Source organism: Talaromyces stipitatus, genomic scaffold (genome assembly GCF_000003125.1).
Source record: "Talaromyces stipitatus ATCC 10500 scf_1105507295523 genomic scaffold, whole genome shotgun sequence".
Taxonomy (NCBI): Eukaryota; Fungi; Ascomycota; class Eurotiomycetes; order Eurotiales; family Trichocomaceae; genus Talaromyces; species Talaromyces stipitatus.
In genome coordinates, this window is record NW_002990113.1 from 5,206,442 (window position 1) to 5,230,354 (window position 23,913).

General features: G+C 46.9%; 8 protein-coding genes across 8 annotated transcripts, besides 3 other annotated features; 5 read left to right on the forward strand and 3 right to left on the reverse strand.

The window, feature by feature from the left end:
- Window positions 1-23: 23 nt before the first annotated feature.
- On the forward strand, window positions 24-1,408 carry TSTA_078640 (tRNA (adenine-N(1)-)-methyltransferase; the record flags this gene model as incomplete). The annotated part of the gene is made up of 3 exons (XM_002341855.1): window positions 24-48; window positions 289-359; window positions 425-1,408. 3 exons carry the CDS (start codon window positions 24-26, stop codon window positions 1,406-1,408), a joined length of 1,080 nt encoding a protein of 359 aa, XP_002341896.1.
- Window positions 587-2,842, reverse strand: TSTA_078650 (alpha/beta hydrolase, putative). Its single transcript, XM_002341856.1, has 4 exons — window positions 2,636-2,842; window positions 2,504-2,558; window positions 2,379-2,448; window positions 587-2,326 (listed from the first exon to the last, which is right to left on the reverse strand). Exons 1-4 carry the CDS (start codon window positions 2,780-2,782, stop codon window positions 1,555-1,557), a joined length of 1,044 nt encoding a protein of 347 aa, XP_002341897.1. The 5' UTR covers window positions 2,783-2,842; the 3' UTR covers window positions 587-1,554.
- A 278-nt stretch (window positions 2,843-3,120) lies between these two features.
- Window positions 3,121-3,145: a microsatellite.
- Window positions 3,146-3,385: 240 nt separating this feature from the next.
- On the reverse strand, window positions 3,386-5,916 carry TSTA_078660 (transcription factor, putative; the record flags this gene model as incomplete). The annotated part of the gene is made up of 2 exons (XM_002341857.1): window positions 3,386-4,799; window positions 4,854-5,916. 2 exons carry the CDS (start codon window positions 5,914-5,916, stop codon window positions 3,601-3,603), a joined length of 2,262 nt encoding a protein of 753 aa, XP_002341898.1. The 3' UTR covers window positions 3,386-3,600.
- Window positions 3,456-3,510: a sequence feature (A-rich).
- Window positions 5,917-8,009: 2,093 nt separating the features above from the next.
- TSTA_078670 (SAM binding motif containing protein) lies at window positions 8,010-9,344 on the forward strand (the record flags this gene model as incomplete). Its single annotated transcript, XM_002341858.1, has 2 exons — window positions 8,010-8,041; window positions 8,102-9,344. 2 exons carry the CDS (start codon window positions 8,010-8,012, stop codon window positions 9,342-9,344), a joined length of 1,275 nt encoding a protein of 424 aa, XP_002341899.1.
- Window positions 9,345-9,702: 358 nt separating this feature from the next.
- Window positions 9,703-10,169, reverse strand: TSTA_078680 (NADH-ubiquinone oxidoreductase complex 1/LYR family protein; the record flags this gene model as incomplete). The annotated part of the gene is made up of 3 exons (XM_002341859.1): window positions 9,986-10,169; window positions 9,786-9,929; window positions 9,703-9,719 (listed from the first exon to the last, which is right to left on the reverse strand). Exons 1-3 carry the CDS (start codon window positions 10,029-10,031, stop codon window positions 9,703-9,705), a joined length of 207 nt encoding a protein of 68 aa, XP_002341900.1. The 5' UTR covers window positions 10,032-10,169.
- A 601-nt stretch (window positions 10,170-10,770) lies between these two features.
- Window positions 10,771-10,890: a sequence feature (CT-rich).
- A 29-nt stretch (window positions 10,891-10,919) lies between these two features.
- TSTA_078690 (uncharacterized protein) lies at window positions 10,920-13,543 on the forward strand (the record flags this gene model as incomplete). The annotated part of the gene is made up of 2 exons (XM_002341860.1): window positions 10,920-11,257; window positions 11,323-13,543. The coding sequence occupies 2 exons, from the start codon at window positions 10,920-10,922 to the stop codon at window positions 13,541-13,543; spliced, it is 2,559 nt and encodes an 852-aa protein (XP_002341901.1).
- A 44-nt stretch (window positions 13,544-13,587) lies between these two features.
- TSTA_078700 (uncharacterized protein) lies at window positions 13,588-20,820 on the forward strand (the record flags this gene model as incomplete). The annotated part of the gene is made up of 3 exons (XM_002341861.1): window positions 13,588-19,090; window positions 19,163-19,941; window positions 20,002-20,820. 3 exons carry the CDS (start codon window positions 13,588-13,590, stop codon window positions 20,761-20,763), a joined length of 7,044 nt encoding a protein of 2,347 aa, XP_002341902.1. The 3' UTR covers window positions 20,764-20,820.
- Window positions 20,821-21,182: 362 nt separating this feature from the next.
- On the forward strand, window positions 21,183-22,371 carry TSTA_078710 (uncharacterized protein; the record flags this gene model as incomplete). The annotated part of the gene is made up of 4 exons (XM_002341862.1): window positions 21,183-21,594; window positions 21,657-21,739; window positions 21,781-21,961; window positions 22,018-22,371. Exons 1-4 carry the CDS (start codon window positions 21,199-21,201, stop codon window positions 22,369-22,371), a joined length of 1,014 nt encoding a protein of 337 aa, XP_002341903.1. The 5' UTR covers window positions 21,183-21,198.
- Window positions 22,372-23,913: the final 1,542 nt, after the last annotated feature.

Here is a 23,913-nt window from a genome sequence, read left to right on the forward strand (position 1 = left end):
CAGACTTTTCTGTCTTTCGCGGTATGCAGTACTTTGTGCGCGAGAAGAGTGAAATCGGGATGAGACTGACTCTACAATAGAAGGCGACAGGACCATATTACACGGGCGGATTCCACACCTTACGAAACCTCTGAAGCATGGCAATCGCACCGATGTGGCTCGGGCATATCTTAACCACAGCGATATTATAGGCAGTCGGGTTTGGGACCCTATTAAAACGCAGAAAGGCATTGACTACCAATCGAAGCATCTGAGTAAAGAACACGAATCTGACAGTCAATTGAACAGGAAAAGAACATAGACTCAGCTTACCTACATTGGAAGAATACGTCGTTTACACTCCTCGACTTGTTACGCCGGTATGATTTTCGCTCTTCAACAACCCAAAAATCATGGGAATCGTCATTGACTTATGGACTAGTAGATCTACGGAGCAGATGCTAGTTTGATCGTGTCATTACTTGATATTCACGCCGTTCCTCCCGCAGCAGCCAACAAAGACCGACTAGAGATTCTCGAAGCAGGCACTGGCCACGGCTCTCTTACCCTCCACCTGGCACGAGCAATTCAAGCCGCGAATACGAACCCCCCACCTATTCCGCAGAAATCGCAGGTCCGCATACTCGAGGAACGACCAATCAGGCCGTTTGAAGAAGGTGGAGAACAGCAGCATTCAAAGGAAGAGATAACCGATGCTCAGGATGATGTTGCCGTTCAAAAGGATTGGGATGAATGGCGCTCTCAGCGAAGCGCAGTTATCCACACTGTCGACGTGTCGCCCAAATTCTCAAGGCATGCAGAGCAGATTGTCCGCGGCTTTCGACGAGGCATATATGCTGGAAATGTAGATTTTCACGTTGGCGCGGTTGAGGATTGGATCAAGGACCAATTACAGCGTCGCAGCAGTCCGGCAGGATTGTTCAAGAGGGACAATGCGACCCAGCCATTTCTGTCGTACGCTATACTCGACATGCCAGCTGCGCATAAACGAATACCGCATGTAGCTCCGGCTCTACGTCGAGATGGATTGCTCGTGGTGTTTATGCCGAGTATTACCCAGATCGGCGAGTGCGTGCAGCTTATCCGAAAGGAGAAACTGCCCTTCGTCATGGAGAAGGTTGTCGAGCTCGGCACGGGCATTAGTGGGGGTCGACTGTGGGATGTTCGCATGGCTGTCAAGAAGAGTCGTGCGGATCCATCGTCATGGACGAAAGAGGGTCGCGATGGGACTGAAGCACCACAGACGGGAACCGAAGAAACAGACTCTGCCGAACCGAGCAACACTTCCGGGGAAGATAGTACCCAGGATAATGTGCTAGTGTGTAGACCCAAGGTTGGGTCTAAGATTGTAGGGGGTGGATTTGTGGGAATTTGGCGAAGAATTGAAGATCGCCGAGATAGAGATTAGATTATGATTTGATATAGGCACTGTACTATAGACTATTAGACTAATATGTAACTATATAACATGTACAATAGACCGAAATCCCATCCATGGATATTTCATAGCGGGTGGTGCCTCCAGCTCCATTCCCATCAACGTCGAAGACGAGTCTAGGCCTCACTCTTTGGCAACCTCGCCTCAATCCACTCCGTCACATCCTTGGTCATACTCTCAGCAACTCCATCAGGCTCATTCATCAACTTATGGTATGCCCCCTCATACTCCTTGTACGTCTTATCATCAACATGATCCAAACTCTGCGCCAACCTCCTTGTAGCATCACACCACGTAACCCGATCCTCCGTTCCGTGTCCAATCCACAAGGGCGGCACATTCTTACCATCAGCATGGTTTGCGGCAGTTGTTTTCTTATGTAAATCATTCAACCAGGCGCCTCGATCCAACATCCCTGCTAATCCTTCCAGGGTTCCTGTATTATGGTATAAGACGCCCTTGTCGTCCTTGATATCGTCGACAACAGCTTGGTTTTTGGACACCCATTTAGCATCAATGTTTTGGACCATGGTCATCTTGGGCACGATACGCTTGGCAATCCGGCCCGCGTACTCCACGATCTTGAGTGGTTGCGTCGTTGGATGCACGGCTACCAAGGGTGCTACGGACATAACACCTGCAAGTTTGACTTTAGTTGTTGCGTTGGTGTTCTCGGCTTGATGGTGATATGGTGATTCGGGATTGAGAACGTAATACAACACGTTCATTCCACCCATACTATGTCCCATTAGAAATAAAGGTATTGTGCCTTCTTTGGTGAATGGGATGAGACTCTGGAGGAAGAAATGTAGGTCAGCCATTACTGTGGACGTTGATCCATAGTGGCCGCGGAGTTTGGGGATGGAGATGACGGATCGACCCCATCCTCTATATCGAGTTAGTTTGCATCTCGCCATTTATATCGTAATAAGAGACTCACCGTTGATCGAGAGAGCGGACTTCAATGCCAGAAGAAGCCAGGTTTGGGAAGAAGTCGAAAAAGGAGTTGCCTTGGGTTATGATCAGTACGTAGTGTATGCTAAACAGCTGAATACGGACACTTACAGTGGTCACTGAATCCATGATAAAACGCAATGATAGCTCGCGGGATTCCCTCGGGCTATAATAGAGAGATCATGATCATCAGTGTGAACCGGGATATTACAAAGCACTTTTAGATGATGAATAGATAAATACCTTCCAACTCTTTGTATACAAACTGGTGCCGTCCGGCAACACCAACGAACCTTCTTCCTCGGTAATCCCGCCCATATCAACGGTTGCTGCTCTGTCTGTATCCGTGTTGTTAATCGGAGTGTTCTCAATACCAGAGAAAGCGAGCATGTCTCGATTCTGGTCCTGGTTCTGGATCCCTTCTTTTTTTTGGATAATAATGTTGTTGGGGTCAACATGCCAAGATCAGATCAATAATCAATAATCAGTCACATGAAGATGTTTGGGTCCGGATTCGGAAAAGGGACAAACCCTAACCTTACTCTCATCGCCAGGTACAGACTACGGTCTACATATGTAGTATGTTTGGATTGAGGGATATGTTAAGAACAATCCGAATACCATAGCTTTTTCGCCGCCAAACCTAGCAAATCTTTACTCCTTTACTTGCGAGAAAATCAACACAACAGGAAACAGTCAATGGACTTGAAATAAACCAGCAAATTTCCAAAAAAAAAAAAAAAAAAAAAAAAACATGACAAAACACTGAAGTGATTACCCCGGCCATAAAACAGATAACAGCAAACTAATACAATGAATAGGAAGAGTAGTGGTGCTTTAGGGAATGAACGAGAGTTATACCACGCCGAAGTCTTTTTAGAATAAAAGTCCTTATTTCAAGAAGAAAAAGCGAGAGCAATGCTTGATAATACGGAACCAAAGGTGATAACAATAGAAGAGAGAGAGGGAGGGATAGGAACGTAGAGGGATTCATCATAACACAGACCGAGGAAGCGAAGAAAAACCCGCAAAACAAAAAGTAACAAGCAAATTCCGAGATAATAGAAAAGAAAAGAAAACACAGGAGAAGGGAAGAAAAAAAAAAGAAAAAAGAAAAACAAGAATCGAATCGTCAGATCACAACAGTTGCAACAACACCAGCCCCTCATTATATGCTTAACATGCAACAACTGAATGAATTACATCAATCAATTCGACCTATCTCGTGACGGACCAAAATCCGCTTCTATAACCTTGCCCTTTTTCCCCTTGACTGAAAACTCCGCCAGCAATGCGAGATGATCACTAGGAAAATGATAGTTGGGAAACCCCGGAACCCTCTGGAGATACTCCTTGTCCACTTCGCCAAGTAGACCAGTCACGTGAAGTGCTGTGGACGAATACCAGATGTAATCAAGAATGGAATTGAAATCAGGCGTATAATTCGTAAAGGACAGCTCGCCGATGGCGCTGTATGCAGATTTGAGTTTAAATGGATGAGTCATGCCGACGCGGCTGAGGTTACCGTAAAGACGCTTCTCCAGGTCGGGATGTGCCTCCGTCAATCCACCGTGTGCAAGAAGATTGTATGCTGCTTCGCCAGGCGCTGAGTTGAAGTCACCACAGATCAACAGCGGAATCTGGTCGCCTGAAGAGTACTCAGCCGACGGTGCGGGCTCCACCGGTGTCGTGTTCTCTTGTGAGCCATCCTCGGCTTCTGAGAATCGGAAAGCTGTCTTGTCTGTGCACGGAGGAAATTTGGCGTACTTTTCGGAGAGTTTAGTGATTTCCTCCATCAAGATTGCTGTCTGAATGAGTTTCACGTCTTTGAACGCCGGATCCCAGTAAAGATGAGCATTGACAACGATTAACCGCGTTCCGGTCAATCGATTCTCCAGAAACACCACAACAGCAATATGATCCTTCTGCCAAAGACGGTTGTAAATATCATCTTGACCCTTGGCGTCCGGTCGTCGCACGGCAGTCTGACCAAAGTTGATCATCTGCTTGTCCAGAAGGATATACTTGCTAGCCTTGAAGAATGTTGCACAGCCATCAACGCTCTTAGCTTCCTCCTCATGCATTCCCATTGCACGGCCACGAGGCCAGTAAACACCCTTGTAGTCGTTATACGCAAGCTGCTCTCTGAAGAATTCGTTGTAATTTCCCTGGTCGATTTCTTGGAGACAGGCAATGTCCGCATCGTGACTTCGAATCTCATTGAGAATGAGATCTCGTCGGAACTCCCATGCCAACGCACGTGAAGGGACATACCCATAGTGCGATGGGGTCGCCGATTGATCGCACAGCGTGTTATATGACAGAACGGTGAACTTGTCGGCCTGGGCTTGCGAAGACTTTGTTTCATCGAGAACGATCCAGTCTCGATCCGAAGGAGGAAGGTGTACTGCCATAAAATTAGCCGTTTTATACTCTAAATCATCAAAATATAAATACGTACCCGGCATTTCTTCAATCAGATATTTGATTAGAGCTTTGGTGCCATGTGTCTTAATTTGAGACAGTAGTCCCTCATTTAACGGGTTGCCGTAAATACCTAACATTTCTAGTCGATAAAGATAACCCAATTCATAAGGAAGGCTTCGTATATGGTTGTCAAATGCGTAGAGTGTGCGTAGATTCGTAAGCATACCGATTTCTCCAGGTAACTCGGTAAGTTCATTAGCCGACACATCCAAGTGCGTCAAGCCGCGAAGTTGGCCAATTGCAGGTGGTAAGGCTTTCAGCTTGTTGTTGCTCAGATACAACTTATTGAGAAACTTGTAATTGAAAAGACCCGTAGATATAGCACGAAGTCCTTGACTTGTGAAGTCGATAGCATTCCAACTCTGTTTCTTGCCGTCCTTGGAGGTTGTCGCGCTAGGTCGGTTGTCGTTGGTGTTATCAGCTCCATCTGACTGGCTGGGTGTGTACTGAATGCCTTTTGTCTGCTGAGCAATCGTCCGTGCGTAGTAATGAGGGGATGTTGCTTGTCTAGCTTCGTTTGCAAGCTGCAATTGCTGCTGCCAGTGCTCATTCATGGTATCGTCGATTTCTTCGTCGACATTTCCAGGTGTCCCATTCTGTATATGGCTCGGAGTGAAATGGGGGGTTGTGCTTGTTAGGGCGCCGGTAGGGAAGTTCGGTTGGTGATTGAGTTGATGAGTCGCTTGGTTGTGGTGAGTGTGATGATGTTGTTGGGCATGATGAGGATGGTGGTTCTGATGTTGGAACTTGGGCATTTGCATCGCAAACCGTTGATGGGCCTGCGTACCATTCAACATGGCCGCATGTTGAGCCTGATGGCCTTGGCTGTACATGCTGTGTGTGTTGGAGTTCGTATCAGAGGTTGAGTGCGGGGATCGAGAAATTGGGGTAGATTCGGAAGGAAGATTTGCTCTGCGAGGAGAGCCCGTGTAATTGCGTAAAAGAATTGATTGTTGGGCCGTATTTTGAGCTAATGGCGCTGGAAATGAGAACTGCCCGACACCAGGCTGTGGAAACCTATAGAGACCATCTGCCATTAACGTGGCAGACGAGTCCGAAAAGGGAGCACTTGGCGGGGAAGCTTGATCGAGGGGACTCGATTCCTCGCCAAGAATGTTGCTGGGTTTGACGAACAGTCGGAGGAGATGGGAATGGAAGATCGCACTCGTTCTCTCCTTCTCTTCAACATGGGGTTCTGGGGTGGAACCTCCCTTCGCACAATAACTAGGCGGGCAAACGTCGAGATTGCCTTATTTCATGCAGACACAACACAGCACAGTCGGTCTTAGAAAGTAGGCATGTGTGTATCCTGTCGCAACTCGTAACACAGCGGGAGGACAGCGAGTCAATAAGGCTACTGCCAACGAACTGGGCTGTCAGTAGGAAGCAGGCAAGGGACATATGGGGACTCAGGACTCCGTACCGGTCGCAAAAGGATGATTCGCAATATCACCCAAGGGTTCCTTGTACACTGGGTCTCGTGGAGATGTGCCAGGAATGCGGGTTGTGGTCAGATGGGATGCTCAATCAGCTGGCTGGTCGAACTCGTCGAAGCGGTTTGCATCGAAAGACGGAGATCCAGTCAGATCACGTGACTCAATGACGGCGGAAGCGTGACTCTTATTGGCTGATTCCGGGGCGCCAAGACTATCGCACTTGGACAGCGGTCGAATGCAAAAGACTTTGATCAACAACAGTATCTAGGAGTTGTGCCGTAGTATATCTACGTTCTGTCTGTGCGGTTGATCTGTCTCTTTGTCTGTGATGGCCGGCGGATTACCTTATGGATATGTGAATTTGGGCGCTGGAGATCAGCAAAGCTTCCCTGCCATAAACTCGACCGGATTCTGTACGACAGTCTTTGACCTGACAAATTGCCAACCACTTGACTCTATGGGGCGAATACTCTCTGAATCGACCCGCCCAAGTAGAACAACAGCTGCGCTACTGACTTGCAATAGCCTTATGTCACAAAGAAGTCTACGCTTCATTGGGAGAAATTCCGAGATACGTATCTTCTTAAGTTCTTGATCATCCAACGGAGGAAATCACTGCAGGAATACCAAGACGTTATTGGACAAGCTTGGGCTGAACTGGAGATTCGTTGTTGCGATCAACTGACTTTAACAACGGTCAATTCTCTATTAATATTGCATATATGGATCAATGTGAGATCGAGCGTTGCATTTCGACCTTTGTCATACGGTTAGACCATCTTGAAAGTCGAAACTCATGATTCGGTAATTTATTTGTATGTATGATACACGGACGATACCAAGTTTACAAGCCGTTTTGGCTAGACCGCCCACTTCATCGCTGTATGCCCTGGGCCCTCGTAATTTAAGTTCAATATGACCCTCATCCTTGTCTAGTTTCACACAGAATTGTGTGCTAACCAACGTTCATCGCCTTGCTCGACAAAATCCCCGGGCCAAGGCGTGGTTTTATCCTGCAGGGCTACCTCCTCCAGCCTACCAGCATCTACATACGCTTATCTGGTGCGGCGTATTCCGCCGATGGAGGCCCCGAGGCTGACGAGGGGCAAATGAGTCCTCAAGTCATAGTCATTCAGGGTAACTTCTGGCGGTGTCTGGCACAGGATACTACTACCGCGACAAATCATATTAATCCACCACTACCGGCCTGTCAGGTACGAAGGAAGCATTTATATTATTATTAATTTGGCTTCCTTATTAAGGCGCGGTTCTTTTTCCCTTCCAGATCCCGCATGCCTGGGTTTCCTTTTAGGTCATCGGCATGTGCTTCAGATTAATCCGACAAGCCTAAAATTCACGTACTTCATCTACTCCGAACCAGCTAACTTCGAAGTTCGACCTCAGGTTATCTTGTCTTATTGATTGGTATCTGTACCCCCCGTAGACGTCAACGACTTGGGTGCAACCCTATCGCAGGACATATCTAAAGGGACCAGTTGGAACAGATCGCGGACGCACTGATTCAAAACTCAAAAAGCCCTTCGAGATTAATATCGATCGCTTCGGTTTGACAGATCATCTTATCTTATTCACTTCAGGTTAATGCCCTGCCACCATCGAAATCGCGCGTCAGACCTGTCAGATCGCATCAGTTGATTATCCAATATCTATTTCCCCAATCGGATCTGTGTATCATGAACGGTCCTTCGTTTGCGGGGGCTTCTACGTATGTGCCCTCCTCCTTATTGACGTCTCACTTGGTGGAATATGCAAATGCAAACACAAGCCAGCGACATGCATCCGTCAGTTCATCCTCGACTAATCCTCAACACCGCGGATCTGCGACCAATACAAATAGCTCCTCTTTATCTTCTTCTTCACAACACTTAAATAATGGCCCTGACGCCGATGCCTCCACGTCTTCTTTGTCGTCTTCTGCTACCCCGCCTGATTATATTGCGAAACCTTTTACGAGAATAAATGATCGAACGTACTTTCGCGATCCTGAAAACCCTTATCCGCTACCATGTGATCTTCCGGAAATACATCGACAGTCCCTTCGTACGCTGACCTTGATCCGAGTCTTCGGGGCTCCGTTCTGCGCGCCACAATTGAAAGATAAGCGACCGAAGAAGGTCCTCGAATTAGCATGCGGTTCCGGTCTTTGGTCGCATGCATGCCATGACTACTTCCTCGAACACGATGCCGGCGCCGCGAAATCGCCCAAGGATAGCAAGAAAACTACAACGTCCTTTACGGGCCTTGATATCGTCCCCATTGCGCCAGATTTGCGTCGGAAGGGAATCAATTGGCATTTTGTCCGACACGACATTCGCAAGCCTAGTCTACCATTTCCTTCGGAACACTTTGATTTTGTGTTTATCAAGGATGCCGGACTTTGTCAATCCGCCACAGCGCAACAGATGGATCTGCTAGGTGAACCCTTGCGGGTACTCAAGCGCGGCGGTATCCTTGAAGTCTGGGATTCTGACCATGTATTCCGCGCACTGCTACCGAATCCTACTCCGCCGCCTAACTTATCCAAGAAAGACCAAAACCACGCCGACGCCACTGCGACGTACACAATCTCTTCGGCGACACCGTTCGCTGCAGCACAAAACAAGTACTTGCTCGACTATAATTCATGGATCGAGAAGGCATTCGAGAAGCGCAAGCTTACTCCAATGCCATGCGCCACCATAGGTCTTTCTTTTACAACCGAGGCTGATGCGTTTCACAATGTTGGTAGTCGTCGCGTCGCAATCCCGCTTGGGGCAGAGGTGCGGTGGGAGCAGACCAGTGGGCGGGGAAAGTTGAATGCCGAGCAATTAGCTCTGCGACATACTGCACTCACCACTACCATCCAGATGATAGAAGGAATGGAACTGATGTTGATGGAGGCTAGCGGAAAGAGTAGGGACGAATGGGATCGATGGTGGGCTGCCATGACCACGGACTTCTTGCAAAAGAACGGCCTTGCCAATGGCGAGTGTCTCGAAGTTGGCGCTTGGTGGGGACAGAAGAGATAATGGCGTTCTTCCTGACCGGAAGGTGGATCGCTTTCACCTTGTTGCTTTCGGGGGCGTGCGAAGTCAAGCGAGCATACATAGGTACGGCGTGGTGTATTATTCTCAAGGATACCCGGGGATCATTCTTGCTAGGACGGGACTGGGCGTTTTGGTCGCAGGCAATTGGGAACGGCGTTGGGATAGCATTTCACCTGAATTATCGGATCTGATATCTTTGTTTTAATGTTCGATATTTCTTGAGGAAATATCTGCGGTCAATTGTTGTCAGAATTTTATTTGATGTACAGTCGTTGCGTGATGGGAAGAATCATATTCTGTGTATATATAATGACGTTCTGAAATATTAGGACATAAGCACTTACAACGCTTCCACTTCTGTTCAGAGAGTCTCAATAATCAGCAGCCAAAAAGAAGAGCAATGAAAACTGGTGAAAGGCGAACCTTTCTTGACAAACTCGGCCCTTTTGATACCCTCTTCAATCTCTTTGGCGTCAGTGAGATTCATCTTCACAGCGAATGCGCCATGTAATCTTGTTCGGAAGTAGTCGTATCCCAGAGGATATTCACGGCCCAGATAGAGCAATTCTTTAGAAAGAGTCACAAAGTCAGTACAATTGTCCTTGATTCCAGTATTTACGTACCCTTGTAGACCTGAATGACTCGGCGGCGGAGTTCTTGAGTTGTCATTTCTGCCAGTTATACAAGTATGCAGGACTGAAGAATTGAGATCCGAATAAATTAAGTTAATGGTCATCCGAATCAAGATCAAAAATGTTGCCCTTGTCAGGAGTTGAATTGGTTTCTGTATACAGTCTAAGCAGACATGAGAAGAGAGAAGAAGATGAGGTGACGTTATGTGTTTAGGGAGTTCGCGGGATTTTATATGGGGCTATGTTTAGCGCCAAGCGGAAAGAAACGATCGCTAAGAACCACTAAACTTTGGTAATCCCTCGGCAGTCCGGGGGTCTAATTATCGCTTATCAGTAGGGATATTTACAGCTTTCAGCCTACACCATCAACCCACGATTTAACACCTCTGGTAGTGGTAGTACTCTACCATTTTAGACGTCATCCCATGAATCTAGGGCGAGGCTCGCAGATACTTGAATGTGGTAGGCCTTGAAACATCGATCTGTATTCTCAACACGCATTTTTTTACATAGGCATACTCAACTACTCAACCGTGGAAAAACGCCTTGCAAGGTCATCCAGGACTACATGAATCAAATGAAGACAGTAAGATTACAACATGAGTAAGAAACGGGTCATCGGTGTTTCTCTATCAAAGTTGGCGGCACTGACCGTCAAAAATAAAAAACGAACAAACGAAGACAAAAGAAATGTCCCGCCTGTCACTTTGACATGCAGTCTCGCAACGGCGCAGTTCGATGCCTAAGGATGTCTGTTGACTGCCTTACCTGACTTATCTTCCTTTCTCTCTCACTTCTCTCTCTCTCACTTCTCTCTTACTTCTCTCTTACCTCTCTCACTACCTTTCCCCTTACTCCATCCTTCCCTATCTTTTCCATCTTTCTTCACCCTCTCTACCTGCCAAGTTCCAAATACTCGATCAACATGACAAGCAAATCGAGTATCTTGGAGCTGACTTTCAACCACATCGCTTTTCCACCAAAGCTTCCTGGGAAACGTGACGGTCAGGTTGAAGCTGTCGAGAAAGACATCCTGACGCGTCTACGCACAGCCGTTCGAACCATCAAGGCCTATCCAAACGATAGCACCCCATCTATCTGGGAAGATATCGAAAGATCCTTGGCCATCTGCCGACTCGTCAATGAGAATGGGTTTCTCAATCGAGAAGCTTTGGAGGTAGCACTCCAGTCTGTCAAACTCGACGATACGATCGTACTACACGTCTCTCAACAGAATGCAGGTCTCCTCATACGTCCCTCAGAGTACGTTTTCATTCAGTTCTCTTTCTAGCTACATCTTACTCTTGCCTCATTTAATCTATCTGCAGCGATCAATATATCTTCGAAGCCTTTGAAGCTTCTCCTTCTGCTGAAAAGACTCTAGCTGCCAAAGGCGCCATGCAATGGGATTTTCCTACCGTGGCTGTTTCTTTGCCTCGTCAAGACTTTGAGAACCCTAGGTTTCAGGAGAACCTCATTTACTTCCTGGAGGGAGCTAGTCTTGATGCAGTAGATGACTTTGCAGCAAAGACCCACAAAGCTGGAGTGACTATCACTGAGGCTCGAGATACCACTCACCCTGCCCTCGTCACCGACTTCCTTATGGCATTGCTCGAAGTGAATGGTGCGCGCTCAAACCCTCCACTACTTCGAAAGCGTGTCAAAGACGACGTCTGCTGGGACGATGCAGAGCTACCATGGCGAAGGAGCCCATTCTGGCTTATCCTCCGCGTCTCCGTGCAGCGAATACTCTACCTGACATTAGGTGAAGAAAAGGGACGGGCACACTACAAATTTCTCATGTGTGTATTAATGTCCCAACTCTTGATGGATTGCGTGCAGGCTTCATTCAGCCCAGAACTATGCAACTTCCTCAGAGCCAAACTGTGCAGGCGTTTGGCTAAACTTGAGAGCGAGAAGCTTCTTGCTCGCTCATCAGCTCTACAGACATACTCAGATCTGTTTGAAAGCACTCTCCCCGTCTGTCATGATGCTATCGAGAGGACCACAAGGTTCATAGAGAAACAATGGAACGCATTCAAATCAAACTCTCTACGCAAAATACCGCTGCTCCCTCGGTTTGCCGACGAGAGCGACCTTTATCTGACTTTACCAAACAGTGGCCCTTACTTGCGAAGTGTTCTCAAGCAGTCCCATCATCCGACACCATCAGATCCCTCGATCATCGACGCAGCAACTCTCGATTCTAGTTCTAGCAAAACTACTACCGAGTTCTACAGTTCTCTCCTCACACGATACAATAAACTGCAAGATTTTGAGAGCCACTTTGAGTTAACAACAACCGAAATTCCCTCCTCCACATCTGAGTGTGCGAAAAAATGTCAAACCTTGGCCAAACATATACATTCGTACATGGAAGCCGTTGGGGATGCGTACGACGGAAACAGTGAACAGATAAGCATTTTCATATTGAATGTGCTAGAGTTATGGGTCTATATGGATCAGTGCGCAGTCAAGGTGCATCCACTTCTGAGCCAATACCATCCATTTTTCGAGCGAGGAATGCTTGACGTATTGCTTCTGACACGTCTACATGACCTGAGACGCCTTCAGGTTATCCAGAAGTACATTCACAGTCGGTGTACTCAGGCAGAATGGCCGTTGGATATCTTCGCAGACCCCCAAGTAGGTTGTTTTGCAGATCAGATTTTCACGCTCGGTAAGCCAGAGACTATATCAAGTCTCAATACTCTCTGCGCCAACATTGAGGCTGCATCACAAGTCTCAAGAAATGCAAAGGAGAGGGAGCTGCAACAAATAAATGCAGCCTATAAAGAGCGGACTGAGAACATGATCAAACATACATGTACACAGCGCAGGAATCCAGATGGAAGTCACGACATACGGGGTTGCACACATTGCTGGCATGTGCGGTCGCGTAGAAAACTGAAAGTTGAGGTCCATGAGGATTTTCTCCCTGTGGAAGATCGCAATAGGGTGAACGATGGGGTTCAGAAGCGAGTTATCCTGTTTGAGCTTAATACTCCACCGGCGTTTTCTGCCTATCGAACAGCTACGTGGGATATCATTCAGCGTCTCCGGTCGCCAGTTCAAGAAACTTCTCTAAGCGTACCAGAGATATTTTTGAAGGATTATCCTCAGCTTCGGAAATTTTACCACTATTCTGGAAACTTCTCGTTAGCTTCGACCACGAAGTCATTCCTAAAGACTCACTACAACTTCAGAGCTCTTCCTACAACTCTGTCGAAGGTGCTCCTTCCCTTTGGACCAAGGTTCTACTACTATGATTCAGGCCGAGGTATTTGGGCATCAACTGTTCAACGACCACTGTCCATTGCTCAACATTTTGGGTTGAAGCTTCCCAAAGAGCTCTCATTTTCAACCCTCTACTCGTCAACCGATTTTGCTGCTGATAGTGATGGTCCATCTTCATATGAGATCGTCGCCAGTATCCCTGAGTGTCCCTCTGACTTGACCATTCATGAGTATACTGCCCACCAAAGCTTGATCGCTGGCAGGAATAGGAGATGGCTTTCAATTTTGACGGAGCTGGGCTTTCAATTTTGACGGAGCTGGGCTCGTCAAATGTCAACTTCAGCCTACAGGATACGATGATCCTGTTACACCACGTCAGTCTTCAAGCAGGGCCCTGGTTGGAAAATGAGAATCTTCGTGCAGTCCACGTTGTGTTCAAAGATATTTGGTTTTGCCGTAAGCTCCTGGATCAGATTGAGCAGCATATCAAGGCGATCTCACAAAGTTGGCGAGAAAACTATTACATGGAGACCTTGCTAACACTCACAATTCGAGTATGCACTCTTGGTCACATATCGGCACTTCCTAGGGCTCAGTCACTTCTCGTGACCATACGGAATATTACACTCACATGGATAAAGACACTGCGCCATGAAACAAGGACTACTCAGGAGCATGACGTTGCTGAGAGGTCCGCACGATACGGATTCTTAGCAGCTTTATTGTGTCGTCGTACTTTCTATCTAGGAGCCTACGATGGTGCGCCTTTGGACCAGGAATCATTCAAAGTGTTCGTGGAGGCAACGCTAGCTATGCAAGAGAATCTCGTGGTTGATGTGGCTCAGTTCTCCGACGTCACCTTGAACATACTGATTCGAGATATCAAGATGGCATATCGTATGAGGTCAATGATTCGTCTCTCTATCCATCAGCATCAACTGGGCTTACAGTCAGCGATTGACACGGTTTGGCCTAATTCAACGCCTGAGGAACGGAAATACAGCCCATGGGTGTCTCTAGATGCGCCATATGACTGGTGGGTGACCTCGACAGTACCTGCCACTGAAAGCACGAAGCCCCAGGTTGTACATTACCATATGCTCGAGGGTCATCTATTGATTGACGGTAGAGCATTAGGAAAATTGCCTGCGGCTATGCGGGACTCGAAGATTATCAAAGATCTGTTTGGCAATCAACGGCTTGTTGCCTTTCCATCGAACGTTTATGGAATGAGCTACGTACTGGGCATCCAACAAAACAACTATGAGATCCATTTAGGATACAGAGGCAAAGATATTGTGGTACAGGCTCGAAATGGCTGGGATCGCTTAGAATTTGTCCCTTCACATGTTTTCGGGAATGAGTCCAATTTCGACCTTCCGGCCTCTTTGGTCGACGATTGTGTACATTGGGTAAACCTCCGAACTGGAAACCTCGAAGCGCGGCGTAAGCCCAAGATCTGGAGGAGCACCAAGGGAAACTGGAATCTGGACTTACGCGCCTATCAAGCGAGGAAGAAGGAGTCCCAACTGGTGGATCCCAAAAGCAAGATCTTCAGCCTCATATCCCAGATCTTCTGTAATTTTGTCCCTGCGCACCTGCTGACAATTTTTCAACCAGCCAGGGGAAGTTTAGTCGTGGAGATCAAAAGGATGGACCTCACTTTCATGGTCAATCGCCAAAAATTACTTTATTGCCTCCAACTAAAGGCAGAGATTGACCCGGATCAAGATGCAGGCACGTTTTACGGACTTCAAAGCATGATTGTTCTACGGGAGAGGAGCGATTCTTCACGGCGAAGTCTTCTGACTACCATGGGATGTTTGGTATGTCGACGATCTGGTGTGCATCTTGAAGTGCTGATGGGGAATGATGGTGAATATGCAAAGTATTCTATTGACATGATCTTGGGACGACTACAATGTCCGCCAGAGCCGCGGCTCCTATATACCAAAGCTCTAATTCATGCATACACATCATTTATCTTGCCAGATCCACTAACTGGCCGTACTGGCACCGAAGAAGCATTACACTGCTTACGGTCCGGCTTGTCTCAGCCTTGGAGCCCCTTGCATTTCATCCACGGCCAGATACTACAGCGCATTGCAGACTTAGTACCGCAACGCCGTTACTATCCTAAGGACTTGAGGAGGCAGCAGACGGTTACTTGGAAACCGGAGTTCACCACAACAATCCAACATGATGCGTATCAATCCGTAGTTGATTCGCTTGTGAAAAAATCCCAGCGATTATGGCTTTTTCACACGAATGTGGGGATACCTGAGATGAAAACTACTGAACACGCGTCGATGTTTCTGTGTGAGCGTGCTTATTGGCGTCGGTCATTATATGAGCGACCAGATTCATTTCCGGACAATTTTCCGCCGATTTGCGATTTTCCTTACAATGTCAGAGGAAAATGGTCGCAACCGTGGAGAGCTGCTAATACCCGTGAGATAGTTTCTCTCATTCGTCAGAATCCCAGCTCACTACAAACGACACAGGACTTGAAAGATATCATGAGAACATGGTCAATCATCGGTGGATACAAGAATAATTTCACTCCAAGTTCTATCGCTTCCTGGCTAGGAGCCGACATTGCTCAAGAATGGGGTGGCTTGGTGAATATCTGTAGGAAGGTCTCTCAAGACAGCTACAGCGTCATGTTCCTTTTGGGTTTCATTGCGTTCTCTGATCGTGCCAACATGGATATGCTGCGAACTCTGACTGCATTTTATCTTTTGCAAGATCTGAAAACCCTAGGGCTGCCCGTGGTGTCGTCGCTGAGTGGACTTGATATGGATCAGAAACCGTCTCTAGAAGAGATGTTAAGCCTCATACGTCCATTCTGCCAAGAATACCAGCCGCCCACTTCACATCGCGGAAAAAGGGGTAGGAAAGATCACTCCCATGAAGCAGCACAACAACTACATGAGGAGAGTTGCTTAAAAGAAAGCACTTCGTTTGCACAACATATCTTGGACCAATGGCCGAATCGGAGACCCAAGGCTGAAGAGTTCAGTGGAGAAATCCTCGACAAAGATGAGGCTTTGAATGCTATCTATCCTTATTGGGACAAGCTTCATGATGCTCTAGAGTTTTCTAAGCATATTTCTGAGGTACAGATAATCCTTGATCGACACTACGGACGTTGTCATTTAAACGAGCCCCTGGTGATCGGTTCGGATGTTGAAGTGTACGGATCACACAAAAGGCGGGATTCCGTGATACCTCGTTTAGCAGAGCTTCTTGAGAACATGCAAAGGAAGGTCTTAGATATCAAATCTAAAGCGCATTTAGTCAAAGGGAGTCCAGCTGACAATGCACATCATACTGACCAAAAGTCTTCCCGTGTGGACGGCAAGCAGCGCATAGATCAGAAGCAAGTATTCAGGGTCGAGATCAAAGAGCTTGAGAGAATCGTCACCACACACTTCGTTCATTCTGATAGCTATATGCGCTCAAGATATGGCCGTGACTTGGCACGAAGCATCAATACATTTAGGGATCTGAAACAAGCAGAGGGCCCAACGACCAAGGCGAATATGAGCTTAGACGATGAGATTAGAGGTGCAAGAAAGACGGTCGATGTCCGTTACGACTGCATCTATGATCAACTTGCATTCCAAGATCCTCGATATTCTTGGCTTAGCCGAGCTAATCTCTGGCCATCTCTCAGCCCCGTTTCGATACTGGAGCAGCTGAGGTCTCATTCTTGCTTCAGACTACGGCGTGACACGAAAAAGGCGATAATTGATTATGCCACAGCTATCGCCAACCTCCAACATCTACGTCGGATGGAAGATGCGGTTTTGAAAGGCGATAAAAAACGATTGAAATCAGAGCAGGAAAACAGCGGTTATGTCAATTGGGCACCAGATGATTGTACTGACTGGTTACTGTTAGAGATTGATGCCAATATTCATATTCGAGAAGATCAAGTCACTGTGGCATTAGAGATGATATCCCCGTCTTCAGGCTCCAATTCAGTGCTGCAAATGAATATGGGACAGGGAAAAACCTCTGTAATCATGCCGATGGTTGCATGCGTCTTGGCTGACAGGGGAATGCTTACAAGGTTGCTGGTCCCTAACGCTCTTTTGAACCAGACAGCACAGATTCTTCAATCACGACTTGGGGGTCTGGTGGGTAGAGAAATCACACACATCCCATTTTCTCGTCAGACACCAACGACAGAGACTCATATCCGGGAATATCGGCAACTTCACGAGGAAATGCTTCATTCAGGCGGCATCATCTTAGCTATTCCCGAACATGTGCTATCTTTTAAACTTTGTGGGTTGCAGCGACTGTCTGATGGGAAAATTTCTGAGGCGAAACATATGGTCACCATTCAAGGTTGGATGGATAAAATCTGCCGAGACATTCTGGACGAATGTGATTTCACACTGGCTACCAAAACTCAGCTCGTGTATCCTAGTGGAACGCTGTTGAATGTTGATGGGCACCCACACAGGTGGAAGGTTACCGAGGTCATCCTTGACCTTGTGGCACATCATCTGGGTGACTTGGCGCAGGAGTACCGGCGGAGTATTGATGTTGTAGAGCGTGGGGAGTCTGCATTTCCCGTCGCCCATATTCTACGAGGAGATGTCGAGCAAGCTCTCATACGTAAAATTGTCGACGATATTTGTGCGAGTCGTACCGCGATTCTGTCGCTTTGGGAAAACACATTTGAGGAGCAGCAAGCTATTCGAAAGTTCATCTCTCAAGAAGAAATTGATGAGACCACAATCCAGATTGTTGATAAGATACTATCTGATGCGTCGGCCATTAGAAAGAATGTGTATCTTCTCCGCGGGCTTCTCGTGCATGGCATTCTCTTACTTTGTCTGAAAAAGCGATGGAATGTGCAGTACGGTCTGCATCCTCTTCGAGATCCGGTTGCTGTCCCCTTTCATGCCAAGGGAGTTCCATCTGAACAGGCCGAATGGGGCCATCCTGACGTGGCAATTCTGTTCACCTGCTTGGCTTTCTACTACCAAGGCCTTAGCCAAAAGCAAATCCGACAGAGTTTACAGTTGGTCCTCAAATCTGATGATCCTGCCACCGAATATGATCAGTGGACACAGAATTCTACCTCGCTTCCAGAAGTCTTGCGACATTGGAACATTATCAACATAGACGATGAGGGTCAAGTTGCCGAGATTTGGCGTCATTTGCGTTTTGCAACTGTTGTGGTGAACCACTTTTTGAACCACTTCGTGTTTCCCGCTCATGCAAAGCAATTCAGCATCAAGCTGCAAGCATCAGGATGGGATGTTCCGTTGTTCTCACTCGACGGCAAGACCACATCCAAGGGTAGCAGGCAACCGGGAATTACGACTGGTTTCAGCGGTACGAATGACAATCGAGGCTTACTGCCCCTAACAATCGAGCAACAGGATCTACCGCAGCTATTACATACCAATGCAGAAGTCTTGACGTATCTTTTACAAAAGAGGAACCGCGAATACATCTTGGCGACAGATAGGAATGGCAGGCGTTTCTCAGAGGTTGAGCTCCTCAATCATTTGACTGGAATGAAAATTCGTGTCCTCATTGATGCAGGTGCATTTATTTTGGAAATGGACAACAAAGCATTGGTCAAAGAATGGTTGGAACATGACTGGGAGGCGCAGGCAGCTGTCTATTTCGGCACTGATAACAAGGCTTGGGTCCAATATCGAGGCGGTAAGATTGCTCCATTGCTGGCCACTCCGTTTGCAGATAACCTCGAGGATTGCTTGGTTTATCTAGATGAGGCACATACCCGAGGCACCGATCTTTTGTTGCCAGCGAACGCAAAGGGTGCGCTTACTCTGGGTCCTAATCAAACAAAGGATCACACAGTCCAAGGTAAGACGCCCTCCTGATTTATATTACCTATATCCCCTGCTTCATTTTTCATCATAAGCTGACCGAATATAGCGGCTATGCGAATGCGCCAACTGGGTACGACTCAGTCAATAGCCTATGTCGTACCACCGGAAGTTCATCAAAGTATCCAGGATGTGTGCAATAAACGCCCCAACGATAGGTTTGACTCCTCGGATGTGGTGACGTGGTTACTCCATCAAACATGCAACAACATTGAGGAATTACAGCCGCTTTATCTTTCTCAAGGCAAGGACTTTTGCAATAGGATGCAGGCAGCACGGACATATAAGGATTTCTTGATCAGCTCCCGCCATCGAGAAGCATTTCTGGCAGTGCTACAACAGCCTGAACAGCAAGATTTGGAGCGTTTATATAGCCCCAAAACAGCCCACCTTGATGAAAATATGCCATCTTCCGACTCCACGGGTTTGATTCTTACTGGAAAACTTGTTTCGTTTCAACAAGACCTGACAAAGAGACGTTCGGCCTCCAGTAATGCGTTCAGCTCTGTCAAAAGCTCAGCACTCGAAGAGGTCGAACAAGAGCGAGAGGTTGCGTTCCAAGTTGAAGAAGAGAGAGAACTACAACGACCCCAACGGATGCGAGCTCTACAATTTTCAGGTCTACATAAAACTATTCGTGACTTTGTGGCCACTGGTATTTTGAGCGGACAGGAAGGGTACACCATGGCATCGACAGCACTGAAAAGGACAAAGATTGGAAGTAAGTACGGGGACTACGCATCGCGGCTCATTAGTCATTTGTACCTGTCCATTGAGTTTCTGAGGACGGTAAAAACCAGGAACAAAACTAGTCTTGACAATTTCACTGTAAGTACAAACACTAGTATTTTATGGGTTCTATTATGAGCTGACAAACTTTCTGTTCAGCGCCCAGTGAATTGGATCCTTTGGAGTGAGGTGTCTCATATTGCTATGGTTATCATACCTGAGGAGGCTGAAGTTGTGATACCTATGCTAAGAGCTGCGGAGAGATCACCTGTCTATCTCTTCATCTACGCTGCACCAGTTACTCGGAAAATGCTACACTTTGATACCCTGAGTTACTACGCGATTCCGAATCTGCCATTCCTCTGGAAGCCCCCAATATGGTTATCTTTCGAACTCGGCATTCTAGCCGGAAGACTCTACTTCAACTTCCCGGAATACGAGGGGCTCCTGGAGAAATTCAATGCTATCGAGCAATATGATAGTGATAGTCGAGTAGCTTCGTCATCGGACGTCCAAGGGAATTCAAAGAACATACTTGCATTCCTCAACGAATGGCTAGCGATCCGGCGTCAAGGACAAGACATTACACATACCCCAATGGGGTATGTGTGCCAAGGCCGGAAGCTACGCAGTGATCACCCATTTTTCCTACAGAGGTCGACTAAGCAAGTCGAATTACCTAATGGGTTTACTGCAAGCTACCAGAAAGGCTGTGATGAAGAGGACGAGGATTACTATTCTGACCTCGATGATGTTGAAGGATCTATTGGAGGGAACGAAAAGGAGGAAGATGTGAAGAAAGAGTTAGAAAAGGACAGTATCAAGGAGGAGCCTGATGCTGTCATGGCAAATGCTATGTCGATATCAATGGATACATCTTCAGAGAAATCTGCTGTTGACAGATACAAGGTTGTTGTATGAGATACAGTTGAGCTACTTGACGGTTTACGTATATGCCAATAAAACCAATGTATGGATACTAATTGTGATTGCACGTATAATAGAGATTGGTGGTCAGTTGTTGTACCGGGGTTGAATAGTGTTTTCCATTTGGAATTGGGGATGGATGAAGTCGATGAGCTGAATGCTGTGAATGTACCGTTGTGACAGCTATGATAAAGAATCAACTGTATACAGGCCATTGTGATCGTTTATTGACTTTGTAGTGATACTAGCTTTCTCGAGCAGGGATGAGTGTTTAGGTATGCCTAAGGCATGCTGCACTCCGCAGTTTAGCTGCGTTGTTGCGGGGAAAGCGCCGAGGTAATCACGTAATTTTCCAAGCTGTAACTTAATTTGACCTCCGCATCTTTATTCTCGACCATCTCTTGCTGGCTTTCACATTGAGCACCATAAATGACAATGTCTCCTACTCATGGATTTCAAAGATCCCAATTCAGTCACTTGCTGACATTAGGCTCTGCGCAGCGCAATATCCGTTTGTTCTCCGCCGCCAGCTACAGATTCAGCTCCTCTTATCTGTCGTCACCCCAAACACCACCAACACAAGAATCAACGGCTGTCAAGAAAGCGAAACCACACAGAATTGACCCGCGATGGCTGACGGATACCAAACGACGGATTGGAAAATGTCTTATGTTCGGCTTGAAACCGGCGCAAGTGGATGAGGCGGGGAGGATATTACAGCGTTTAGCGAGGGATTGGAGGGAATTGATAGCTGGTACTGATGGGTTTTTGACGCATACAACAAGGCGAGCGCTTTTTCGTCGTGATGTTGTGTGGGGGGATATGGTATTTACTCTCGTTTAGATATTCTTCAGTGGTGGTGACTAATAGTTGTATTATCGAGATAGGACTCCATGGTAAGATCCAGACCTGGCCGTCTTTTCTCAACTCGTGATTTGATTTGCGCCAGAGCTGATCATGCGTATCTAGGGTCAGTGAGCTTTCTACAAAGTATGACTGCCAATCTCACAGTTTCCGTCCAGGCCATATCAACAATGTAGCATATGTACGGTACGCTGAAACGGCACGAGTCAACTTAATGCACAACTACGCAACACATATCGATCCTGCGCACCAACAGGAATGGCTGAACACAGTTGGGAATAAAGGGATCGGCTTAATCTTGCAAAGTATCAAGATAGACTATAAATTTGTCTGTCTGTTCATCTCTGCGCAGAGATAGACGTTTGCTAACATGAGGAGATATAGCCCATGACCTGGCCCGACAAAATCACAGTCTACCACCGACTCACTCAGAACCCATCAGATACTCTGACAAAATCATATTTCCAGCAAGAAGCTCTGATTCTGTCGGAATGTAAACAGCGTCCGGCGGCACGAGTCATAGAACAGAATTTCCTATATGACTACACGCAACTGCGCAAAACGGACACTGCGCCGGAATTTATGCTGCAACAGTTTCAAGAGGCATGGGCGCTGCAAGAGGAGAGTAAGAAACTGTGGCAGCAACAAGTTGCCGATATCGAGAATGAGGTGCGCAGGCTGGAGCTGGAGAGTTGGAATAATCCTAATGCGGTTGAGGATATGGGATCCGCTGGATAGGTCATCTATATCCTATGGATACATAGACTCAGATATAGAGCTCTCATAACTATATAGATTACAGAAGCGCAAATATGATTGGATATCATGAATATCACATGATAGCAACGATTGGCCATCTAGATGAAACGTTTCACCCTAAAACGATGATGACAATCACATGAGGGACGAAGCTGCAAGCCTGCAACTACTCCTTAGACCGAGCACTACTGTACACTATCACGGATACGACAAATGCTATCTCTTCAACCGTCAAGTGTAGATTCCGTATGGAGTAGAGACGGTAAATAGGCTCCTGGTCACTCGTGATTGGCTCTGATATACTCCGCGATCAACCAACTAGAACGCGATGATCTGCGGTTTTTATCCTTTTTTAGCCAGACTTTAGCCTCGGTCTCAAATACGTAGTTGCGTAAATATTACCATACCGAGTGTGTTTTTGCATTGGTTCAAACATCATGCAAGGAAGATCATGTTTATTACCCCTCTTGTCGGCTGGATTTGACGAAGCCCTAGTCGAGTAGTCATAAAGTTCCCAGTTACCGAGTTATGCAGCAAGTATACGAACACGATGGGTTCTCCCATGAATTATTTATCAAATGTTGTTGAAGAGACGACACGGAGAGGACTCCGGTTCATCGTTTAAATAGCCCTTTCGGCAATCTGTATCTGGTAACGAACGGCAGTTTTGTATTGGTATTCGTCTCTCCGCGGAAAGATCATGGTTGTTACACTGCGTAGATATGTACGTACTCGATTCGATTCATTGTATTTACATGTACAAAGGACAAAGAACTTGTGTGTTTCTCGTGTCTAGCTTGACAGTAAGCTGCTTAGAGAATTGCTCTCGGTTTAGCTTTGCAGAGAAACATCTGTCCTACCTAGACAGGTTGACGCAAGACAGTTGTCTGTACTCCATGCATCTACATCCCGGTCTATGTGCGGGGTGTGGGGGTTGTTGTATGTGTTGTATGATCAGATGCAAAGCAGATCACTGTGATACTAACTAGGGAGTCGGGACACACCATAAGCATACCTCAAACTGGCCGCTAGTCAATCATAGAATGTGCCAAGTGCTTCAACATAATCGCAACTCTGGAATGCTGTCCCACACCAACATCTGATGCATCGGTACTCCGTACAGATGTAAATACAAGATACGTACCGATCGAAGCTTGTTCCATGAAGGGAAATGGTACAGAAAAATTAAGAAAAACGATGTTGGTCTGTCCTTGCAGTCCCATTGGCCAGTCTGCATGACGATCGACGACAATCGCCCAAACAGGACTAGCCGGCTGCACCAGCCAACTTAATTTCCTCAGCCGACGACTTTTCCGGTCACGCACTTTCCCTGTTTGGGCGTAGTGCATGCAGTTGAGTGTCCCGAACAGGTAATTTACACAGGGCGAGGATTTGTGTAATCGGTCTGTATCCATACATTCTTTGGTAACATACTACTGAGTCATCCAGCCCAGCCGAAAAGTTCCTCTTTCTTCTATTCCTGTACAACTTTACTCGCACGAACGGCGCTTCCGCTCTGAC